At 48.8% G+C, this 10,481-nt stretch overlaps 4 protein-coding genes across 4 annotated transcripts; 3 read left to right on the forward strand and 1 right to left on the reverse strand.

The window, feature by feature from the left end:
* The first annotated feature begins 1,888 nt into the window (after positions 1-1,888).
* Positions 1,889-3,424, forward strand: GGI43DRAFT_93401 (cyclin-like protein). The gene is made up of 3 exons (XM_083210532.1): positions 1,889-2,090; positions 2,190-2,500; positions 2,567-3,424. Exons 2-3 carry the CDS (start codon positions 2,276-2,278, stop codon positions 3,260-3,262), a joined length of 921 nt encoding a protein of 306 aa, XP_083059331.1. The 5' UTR covers positions 1,889-2,090; positions 2,190-2,275; the 3' UTR covers positions 3,263-3,424.
* A 2,249-nt stretch (positions 3,425-5,673) lies between these two features.
* GGI43DRAFT_385250 (uncharacterized protein) lies at positions 5,674-5,949 on the forward strand (the record flags this gene model as incomplete). Its single annotated transcript, XM_083203626.1, has 2 exons — positions 5,674-5,813; positions 5,874-5,949. 2 exons carry the CDS (start codon positions 5,674-5,676, stop codon positions 5,947-5,949), a joined length of 216 nt encoding a protein of 71 aa, XP_083059332.1.
* Positions 5,950-7,520: 1,571 nt separating this feature from the next.
* On the forward strand, positions 7,521-9,148 carry GGI43DRAFT_93438 (uncharacterized protein). The gene has a single exon (XM_083210534.1). It carries the CDS (start codon positions 7,768-7,770, stop codon positions 8,905-8,907), a length of 1,140 nt encoding a protein of 379 aa, XP_083059333.1. The 5' UTR covers positions 7,521-7,767; the 3' UTR covers positions 8,908-9,148.
* On the reverse strand, positions 9,149-10,441 carry GGI43DRAFT_93408 (basic secretory family protein). The gene has a single exon (XM_083210533.1). The coding sequence runs from the start codon at positions 10,134-10,136 to the stop codon at positions 9,390-9,392; it is 747 nt and encodes a 248-aa protein (XP_083059334.1). The 5' UTR covers positions 10,137-10,441; the 3' UTR covers positions 9,149-9,389.
* Between the last annotated feature and the right edge of the window lie 40 nt (positions 10,442-10,481).

Here is a 10,481-nt window from a genome sequence, read left to right on the forward strand (position 1 = left end):
CATTGGCGCGAAGATAAAAAAAGGAAAACACACGCTGATCAGCCCTGGCCGGGGATAAAAACCATTATTCAAGTCCGCATTTCCGTAAATGGGCTTGAGTAACTCGCTGCTATTGCATTAGTCTGGCCTCCCTTTAATGTTGTCATCTTGCAATGAGCCCTTTAAAGTCCAAGCAACGTAACCGAGCTGCAAGTCGAGTGGTGCTAATGCTGCTGTTACAAGCAGGGCACAGAGCGTTGCCACACCCCAGTATGGAATAGAGAGATGCTAAGCCCCGAAGCATGAATTGCTAAAGGCCGAAAAAATAAAAGAAGAAAAGAGAAAAAAGAGGGTACTTCCTGAAAAAGGAAATCTTGGGTTGCCGAAGCTCAAGAAGCAGATGATAAGTGTATTAAAAACAGCTCTACTCCGTACGGCCTATGGAGCAAATAGACTGGCCGCCTGGCTTCGGATCCGCGTATCCGGAATCCCGCTGATGCGAGCCCCAGATCTGGCCCCAGAAGCAGCTCAGTCATGACTCGAGCCGCCATATGATAGGATAATACGACAACTATGTATTTGCTTTTTTTGTCTTGTTTTTTTTATTTCTATTTCCGTAGCTCCTCTTATGAGGGTCTTTAATGAAGGACCGTGCATCCGGCCCAAGGGATGTTTATTCTCTACCGAAGCAGCGTGTAAACCAGTCTGCAAATCCATATCCATATTCAAGGAGCTTCCCCCCTTCCCTTATCCATTGGCGTCAAATAGGCGAGTACGCCTGTAGCAGGGTCACTAGTGGTGCATTGGCCATGTACCTAGTCAGCGAATACACCGTATAGAGCAGTCATCTATTCGAGCAACTATCTTTCTGTCATGTATCATGTGGTAGTGCTACCGAATAGTGAAGTGCCCGGGATAACACGCTTCAGTAAGAATTAAAGTAGCATCGGGTAGAATCCTACGCCAATGCTATGCATCTCCTTGCATATGTATAGCTCGATTCAGAAGCCCCCGCAGCTCACATTCCTCCCAACTTACTTGAGCATAGTGGTAGTATGATGTAGTATGATGTAGCAGTAACAGTGGCCATCTAGATCACTCCCCCTCCCCACCACCTCACGATGCTGCTACATTATATACAACATGCTATAAATGCACTGCTACCGCCGCTTACTAACTGCGCCATGCTGTCACCGCATGTCTTCCGGCCTTATAAGGCTGAACGGCTGCGTCCTTTCCGTTGAACTAGCAGCGAGTAAAAGTCTCGGAGCAACCGCACGCCTCTTAAGACGACGTTTTCAAGCTTCGGGCTAATAGTCTAGTGCTTAGGCGCCGCTATTTGTTCGGTTCTTTTGCTTTGGAGGGCCAGCATCCAATGAGAAACGTCTCGTAGCATTCAGCCCTCGCAATAAACTAGGGGCGTTCTTTCAACAACTTGTGGATTTTGTTAGCCAAGGTTTTCCGCCTTAAGAGTCGGCCTGTGGCTGAATGTCGGAGATGCTGCAAGCCCGACGGTTGCGCCATAAGAAGAAAAAACAAGAGAGATAGGCGAGATCTCAGCTACCCATGCTATAAATTCAATAGTATCTGAACGCACATGCATCACCACTGGGCAATGGTAATATTTTAGGAATGCGATTGGTAAGACTCTTTATACGCCCGTCAGCTATGTCGCCAAGAACCGCTCAGATTACTCATCAGTGGCCTCAAGCTGGCTTAAGCCGCCGTGAAATGTGATGAAGAGCTGCTTCTGTAGTGAATATACTCTGTACAGAATATTAGATTACTAAACCTTATGTCATGTCAATCTATATACGATAGGCCTATCTCCTAATCTCCAATTGGTAGAATGATTTGTGCTGGTATTTGGAATAGGAATAATTAGGCCTCTATACCTACTAGGTAGGGGCTTTGTTCAAGCGTGTAAGCTTTTATAAGAGCTTCTAACAGCACAGGGATATTCTTTTTTAAATTCATGACAAAGCTGCAATCAAGACGGTCTTTATAATATCACTAATGCCAACTTTTATCTCCTTCAGGCGTCAAGCTGAAGATCGGGGACCACAAGCATTCGTGATGGATCCCGAATACACGTACCTATGTAGACAACGGTATGATCGCACTAAATCCGGGCAGCTCTGGTGGGTCGCCGGACTTCATCTCAAAAGTTTCGTGCCTCACCGATTTCAATAATCTAATCTTTCCACCAGTTCGCGTCTTTATCGCGTCAGACGGCCTCCCACCTCGGTCGTATAACGGGGTTAACGGTGAGAAGATCGCCACAGCCTTGGCAACGATGAGCCATCTCGCGAATCCGCTGGCGACGCCCTCGCAGCTCTACCAGCGCGCATCTGTCTCGTCGCTGCCGCCAGACCTCAATGAGGCCATCTTCATTGCGACGCAATGTCTGACCCAAGCGGCCGGCAGGCTATTGCAGCTGCCCCAGTCGGTGACGGCGCAGGCCAATGTCCTATTGGCGCGGTATTGGGTGGTAGACTCGCCCATGGCCCATGAGTTCAGCGTAGGTGACATTTCCATTGGTCAGGCGATGGCCAAAGCCATTCTTGCTAACCGTGGTGTGTATTAGGACGTATCCGCTGCTACGATATACCTCGTCTCAAAGTTGGGGCCAATTCCTCGTTCCCCACGGGATGTCTCCAATGTCTACGCGTATCTGGCATCTGCCAATTCGTCACTTTTTTCTACAGACGAGCCACCAAAGAACGATCCGCGGACATACTACCAATCTGAAGCAGATTATTATGCCTTCCAGCAGCGCATGTTGAGCCTAGAAGCTCGTATTCTTCAGTTACTGTCGTTTGATACTCACGTCGCTCTTCCGCACCCGCTGGCCATCACCTACCTCCAGACTCTCGACTTCCTATCACAACCACGAACAACAGTCTCTCTACGCGTACTTCAATACCTCAATACATCTCTGCTATCGCCGCAGATACTCTACGTCACTCACCAGCCGCACGCTCTGGCCACGGCGGCCATATATAACGCGGCTCGCGACTTGGGAGCCAAGATGCCGGAGCACGAGTGGTGGGAAGTTTTTGACGTCGACCGTGAAGAGCTGGGGTTTTTGGTGGTTGCCATGCGTAGCGTGGAAGGGTGGATGCAGAAGCTCAAGGATGAAATTCCGGGCTTTGGAAGCAAGATGCTAAAGAGACGCATGATTGAGGACGAATTAAAGAAGAGAGGGCTACGTCTTGATGTCGGAGACAAGGCAGCCGTGGATGAGGAAGATGAAGTTATGCGAATGATGGATAGTCGATGAGGCGACAAACGACCCTATCGCAGAGCTCCGGGGCAATACTCATACGAGTAATTGAATGGATGCCTCCGCTTAATTAGAGATTCTACCTGACTCTCCTGATTCATCTGCCTCGATGAAACTCTAATGAATCTAGACCAGGCTAAAAGCGAACAAGATGCAGGATAGAAGGATTCTTGCGACTAAATGGTCTCTAGATTTCATGATCTACTCTTTTATCATCCGGTTACACGAACACCGTTATATCAAGGCAGCGCTAATAACGTGTGGAATTCTTTTTCCGGACCCCACGAGGCGTCTGTCGATTGACTGAGGCGGATTTGAGTGATGACCAGGTCTCGACCTCGAACGCTTAGGCCGTGCGCTGCTAGGAGAGTCGTATCTTTCACTAGCCTCTTGCAACGGCTGTTTGCACCAAACGGCACCGACAAGCAAACCATCACACAAAAACTGCGCTTTCTGGACCGCATCTTTTTTTCCCTCTCCAGTCAAAATCCTCTTCGTCATCACGGGGTCTCAAGTGTGGGGGCAGAAAACGACGATGAGATGGCGGAGGTGGGATGGAACGAGACTCAAAAAAGGGTCTTGCGGAGGTCGAGAATATGTTGAATGCGAACTAGTGATATATTTTCTGTAACGCCATTCGTGTTACCTGAAACAGAATCTTCGAGGCTGCTAAGAGGGAAATTATCGCTCCAATGTATTGACTCTGACGAATCATTGGCTAGACGATTGATCATTTAGAAGAATCGAAGCTTCATGCATTCATGCAGTAGCCGAGCCGAGTTATCCAGCGCCTCATCACCTGGCTGGTCACATAGATGATAATAATGTCGTATTTGGTGGGGAAAGCGTAGATTGCTCCTTTGGAGATGGACACACCTCTACGGCTCGCTAAGCCGGTTTTATGGTTCTCGTCTTCTAATGCTGGGGTGGCGGTGTTTGATTCAGATGCCTGCTCTGTTGGCACTTTGGGGGCCAATTGAAAAAGCAGAAGGAAGAAGAGAAAAAATAGAACGAACTAGACAAGACTCACTAATGCAAAGAATCGATGAAAAGACTTTTCCCCATCGCAAAAAGTAACCGCCAAGACCTGTGGGTTTGCAAATCTGGCCAAGAAAGAGGGACTTTTTTAGTGAAAGGTTGACGACGTGCAGGCTTGGCGGCTTCTAGAAGACTTCGCTGCGTATATGCCAAGAAGAGCATACGTAGCCCTGCTAATACTGATTGACTACGGCCTCTTCTTCTTCCATCGCTTCTCATGATCACCAATAGGCCAAAACTTCTGTACTCAACATGACATTAGGTAGGCAAGTAGGCCATTGACATTGCATTGATCTGCTGAATCCACCACACCATCTGCTTTTTGGATGTCAATTGATGATCATCTGTCAATTTTCCGGCGGTAAAGGATTGCCGGCCCAACTCCACTGCCCGCTTTTGCCGACCGAAAAATGTATTCGCCCTGCCTTTTCCAGAACTCGGTGAAGCTCCGCATATGCTCTATCATGCTTTATGCGGCGCTAATAAATGAAAAGCTGTGAAACGATATACTAGACGAGAGAAGCACCTGATCATTCTATCTGTGTCTGTGATGCCGTGGGGTTGCTCTGTAACAAAGACAATGTCCAGAGTAACAATACCACATGCCTTGGCTTTCATTTGAATAGAAGGGAGTGAGATTATGCATAGAGTTTGTGCTCACAAAATTTCTACTCTGACTATTCAAGATTAAAAGCAAGCATGAGACAATGTGTAATTCTTATTACGGAGCCGCCCCCATTATCGGTGCGGCTCACACAAGACACTCACATAGCTCCATACAGAAGCTCCAGCCATTCCCCAGTAAGGATGCTCAGAAATTAAATAGCTCACCTACCGTATCTAGAACCCTGGGGAACCCCCAAAATATCTGGATCTTAGATTGCGGACCGTAGCTTTATTTGGAAACCAATCTTATGGTTAATCTATAGTCTCCTATTCTTTCTTGACTATTGTCATTTTTTCTGCCTCAGATGCGAGACGCCTTATATTGACTGCCGTATTAGACATGTCTATCAATAGTATGAAAGACCATGGAATATTTTCTTATAGTGGATTGGATAAAGCAAAGAAACAGTGACAAAAGTATTGCCATGTGTTGTGACAAGCTGAAGGATTCTGTGGTGGCGCCGTTGCAACCGTCGATGCCTCTGGCCGGGTCGAGCTGATCGATGGATCTCCGTTCCCGCATTTCCTTTCATATAAACTGGGGATCTATAAAGCTTCCCCTGTCCGCCCACGCATGGTCCTTTGCTTCCCTTCTTTCCCTCTCGTCTCTTCAATAATCATTCTCATTGCCGCAGTCTATTTCAATTCTTCAGCTACAGAGCAACCCAAAAACTCCTCACCTCGATCAATTGCCCCTCCTAAAAATGCCTTCGGACTCTGCACCCCCTGCCGCCGCGGCCTCCTCTGCCACTTCTGCCGGCCTGGGCGACAACAAGGGCATCAAGTTCCAGATCAAGACAGGCGGTGCTCGTTGGGAATGCACTCTTCAGGATCGCTCTCAATAGTATGTTCAAGCTGAATGTGCTGCTCTTTTCTGAATGTGGATTGCTAACATAGGATACAGTGAGCGCATGAAGGCTCTGCGCAGCGATTCCACCGATTCTACCTCTAGCAACTCTTCTACAACCGAGTCAAAGTAAGGCGAAACAAAAAGAATATGTATATGCGGCGAAAAATAGAAGGATTTCTTTTTTGCATCAGAGCCACTATTTTCTGCGTTGGAATATGAGGCGAGTGCATCATGGCGTTTAGAAAACACTCCCGTCCCCCTGAGTCGATCAACCTATCCCATCTTGGTATCTTGAACGGCGCAGATAAAATATCGTGGAGCTATTGTTTTATTTTGGACCACCTCGTTTGAGGTGGTAGGAGTTATATAAGCGTGAATGCTTTAGCGACTGGAAATAGCTTGTCTTAGGATTGGGGTCGAGTTTGGCGTCCCAAGCTGTTGTTACAAATTCATTTATATCAGCCCAAACCATCACCTAATTTGCATATTGGGAGACTCGCGTGACCTAATAAGCATTGCTAGCTTCTTCTCGGTGTCATGCGTGAGCTCTGTGCACGATATTCTTCATCTTTTAATTTTTGGTATACTCCTAGCGCTTCAATTGTTCGGTGTCCCATTTAGGTCACTAATCCGCCGAGGTGGAATACAGTACTCCGCAATACGCGTGGCGTGTGTCAAATATTGGTATTGGCTATCCCTGCCTCAGCTCATTGGTCCATAATGCTTGGTGTCGCGTGCTTTGCAGTGGTAGCGCCGTATACGCTATATGGTCGGAATTCCAATGTCTTTCAATTTTGTTTCTCATTGACCGAGCCTTGAGGAACCAATAATGGCCCTTGTCAGCTTGCCAGATACAGGGACGTTAATTTGAGAATAAATGTGAGTATATAAATGCTGTTACATTGCATTTACAGAGCCGAGGGGCCCTGTCGTCATATCATGCAAGAGGCCGATAATTGGTTAGCTGCCGCCATCTGAATTTGTACAAGTAGGAAACCCATGCAATGAGCGTGATATAGCTTCATTAGGCAATATTCAGTCAGGTACATGTAACATTTGCACAAAAAAGTCTCATAGAATGAACTCTCTCGTCGTTGTCTTTGCAAGGTTTGCTGCAGCATGCTTTGACGCTTACGCTTGGCAATAACTACTTGTAAGCTCTTCTCTTTCGTGTATCAAGTGCCACGGTGAGATGGCATCCTCTTTGAGACAAGACGCCCCATCATCGTACATGACGCCTACGGCTGTTAGTGCGGCCCTGCTGGCACTAGCTATGTCGGCCTTGCAGATTGCTGCCAGATGGCATCTGTTTCCGCTTGACACATCACGGATGACATCTGGCTCAACACGTCGCGTATACGAAGTACTTCGCGCATTGCTGGCTTGGTGTGGAATCAGGCAAGGTACTTGCATCGAGCGATGAACTGATGCGCTGTCCACCAGGTCAGAGGTCATGTGACGCCGGCAAAGGTATCGAGTACATGCACTTAGGCGCCGAACAGGCCGCGCATGGCGTTACGAATACGCCTCACCAAGATCGAGGAATGGTGGCAAAGCTTCCAGCCAGGACTACGCAATCGCGGTGTGGCGTTGAAACCTGAGGCTGGGCTATTCAAGGCCTCCCTGTGGCTCTGCTATCCTTTCGTCACACTCTCCTCTCTCCTCTTCCCCAACCTTTGTTTTCTCTTTGCAGAGAATCCAGAGGGATAGAAAAAAGAAACCTGTCGCTCATTTGCCTCCCTTGCGACCACCTGCAGCGAATCTATAGAGTTGCAGCGGCTGGCTGGTTGACCGGCATTTCAGTCCCAAGTCAGCAGCTCCCTTCAGGCTCTGTTTCTGTTGCCTGAGCCTTAGCCGCCCGTTTGCTGAGCTGCCCCTCTCGCCTTACCTTACTGGCATTCCAAACCTGCCTCTTACATACATAAAAACCCTCCCTGCAACCGCCGTCATGCCCGTGGCGCACCATATGGTCCTCGCCTCAGGCGCTGTTGTCGCAGTGTCAGTGGCCGTGGCTACCTTTATCGCCATTTACGAGTCACCCGAGCTGCGCCAGTACGCAGACGACGTTCGACGCCGCATCGCCATGGCCTTCTACTCGATGGGCGACGGCATCACTCCCCCAGCCAGGCAGCCCCGCTTCAACAGACCCGAGGACGCCGAGGGATTCTTCGAGTCCCGGCGCGGCCAAGGAGCTGAGCCTGGCGTCGATGCTGACGACGAAACCCGCCGCAGGCAGAGAGAAGAGCTTCTCTACTGGAACTCGATGCGGCTACAGCAGGAAAACGATAAAGAGAACCAGCAGCAAAACTCGTCTGACCCGCCGCCTCGGCCAAGTAAACTTCATCGCGGATCCACCTTTGACGACTTCCTCAAGCCTGACGCGACTGCTGAGCAAGGTGCATACGTTTTCAATTCCGGTGCTGATCTTAGAGACTTTGGCGGTCTTCGTCGTCGTGGAGAGGGCGCCCGAGGCTTCATGTCGCCAGCCTACTCCAATCCCTTCGCCGATGAGCACCACATTGACTCCGATGAGATCCAAGAGGCCCAATTAGCCCGCCAACTTGCTCCGGAACAAAGCGAGATTATGTCAGACATTTACAGCGCAACTACTCGTGATGACCATGAAGAGCCTCGTTCCGTCACATTGGAAGCCGTCTCACCCGCGCCGTTGATTGATATTGCTCAGCTGCCTGCCCCATCACAGTCATCACTGCCTCCCACCCTCGAGCGAGAGCTTGCAGAAAACGAGTTCATGTCCGCCGGCCAGGAAGATCGTCACGATGTTCATGCAAGCATTCAGGCCTGGGCCCAGGAATCGAGCCGTGACTTTTACTCTCCCCTTCCCGTGACCCCTGTAGCACCAATGTCCGAGCCGGATATCATCTCCGAGGGAGAGCTTACTCCTACCGACTCCATCTCCCTTGCTGGATCTGGTGAGGATATTGCCAATGATGCACACTTTTCTGACCACGATGGAAGCGGGCGATACATGGACGTGATGAGTGAGAGCGAGGGCATGGCCACTCCAGCCAGCTGGTCCGAGGTGGGTAGCGTCATCAGCGAGAACGACGGCCCAATTCACGCATAAGCGTAAAGTATAATCTAGCCAATGCATTGTTGGGACTTGCCTACATATAGAGGAGCCCAACCTTGGAGCTTTTACTTTCCTTGATGTTTTATGATATTTTTGGGTATACATGGAATGGCGTTGAGATTTTTGGCGCTCAGGCAAGATGATTAACAAGACGTGACACTACTGCAGGTAGCCCCTCTATCGTTTTACGGGTGTGTACTCCATACATTCATCCCTTTGCTGCTTTTGTATTTTAGGGAATATTTACCTGTTGTGGCACTTAATAGCCCATATATATATATGCAGAGATTTCCGTGTCCTATTGCGCTCTTTATAAAAGAAAATACCATTTCGTTGTCAGACAATTCAAAGTAAAACCGAGTCTATTAGTTCTTCATCTCGCCTTTATATGCTTCTCGTATCTTTCGTCTCTTTCGTATCTATATGATGATGCACTTGTCTTTCTCTAAATAGCCCTCCAACATCTGGCTACAACACTATTGCAGTGACTGTGTGTACTCGGCAAACAATTCTCCAATCTCTTGACCAAGAAGCTCCATCCAGAAATCGTACTCTTGATACTCGCTTCCTCTCAATTTTTCGTTAATCCGGCGAACAGTACCGTGACCAAAGCGCTGTTCCAGATACTCCAAGAAGTAAGCCGTGTGCTGATATCCGGCATCCCAGTTCTCTATAATCTCTTGCTTCCAATGTGGAGGGGAAAGATTGCAGTGGAGGCGCACCCAGTCTGCGATGCCCTCAATCAGACCGCCTGGTGCGGCGCCGTGACCGTTGTACTGGAAGCAGTGAACGAGTTCGTGAGTTATCACACCGTCGATTTCTTCAGCTATGCGCGAAGGGTTGATCTGGGCAATGTATGGCAGCGAGAAATGAATTTCCTTTATGTTGTTGTCTGCGCCGGAACCCACGGTGTAGGCAACGCCAGGGATATTCTCGAGTATGAGCGTCACTGAGCTCGTCGGTGGGACTGTCGTCTCTGGGTCAGAGGGCTTGTGATATAAGAGCTTGAGGAGATTTAGGGTGCCAGTGGTCAAGCTGTCGGTTGCGTTGACGGCTTTGAGGAAACGCGTTGCTCCAGGATGTTTGAGGTCCTGGATTTGGAGCTGGAGAGCTGGTACTGAGAATCTCTCTTTGCTAGCATTCTGGTCTTCCTCTGGATGGTTGTCTGTGCCGTTTGCTTGAACGTTGGGAGGAATGGGCGTAGGCTCTGGTAGTCGAACCATGGTGTATTATTTGCCGTCCAAGTCTGGTCTGATATGACTGCTAATAGTGTATGAATTATTGAGGAGATGTATCAATATCAATAAACGGTGACAGAAGAGCTGAACGAAGAACTGGCTAAATGCGGGTAAAGTTATAAATATCGGCGAAAAAGTAGCAGTGCAGTGCTCCCAGCATCCAATCGGATGTTTTCTATAACATGAAATAAGCAGCAATATCGTGTACCGGCTCAGCTTATCCTCCCTTTATCACGGTCAAGTTAACCCTGGGAGCCGACCTCGCGGGGCAGGCAGCACTCAGAGGCCGCTTTCACGATGATGGCGGGGTTAGGGGACCCTAGTTCTAGG

This window comes from Trichoderma evansii, assembly GCF_050947405.1.
Source record: "Trichoderma evansii strain SZMC 28006 chromosome Unknown GGI43scaffold_14, whole genome shotgun sequence".
Classification (NCBI taxonomy): Eukaryota; Fungi; Ascomycota; class Sordariomycetes; order Hypocreales; family Hypocreaceae; genus Trichoderma; species Trichoderma evansii.

Coding starts and splice junctions, on each gene's coding strand:
- GGI43DRAFT_93408 (XM_083210533.1), bottom strand. CDS start 10,136: ATGGTTCGACTACCAGAGCCTACGCCCATTCCTCCCAACGTTCAAGCA.
- GGI43DRAFT_93438 (XM_083210534.1), top strand. CDS start 7,768: ATGCCCGTGGCGCACCATATGGTCCTCGCCTCAGGCGCTGTTGTCGCA.
- GGI43DRAFT_93401 (XM_083210532.1), top strand. CDS start 2,276: ATGAGCCATCTCGCGAATCCGCTGGCGACGCCCTCGCAGCTCTACCAG. Junction 2,501..2,566: donor CCATGGCCCATGAGTTCAGC/GTAGGTGACATT, acceptor GGTGTGTATTAG/GACGTATCCGCTGCTACGAT.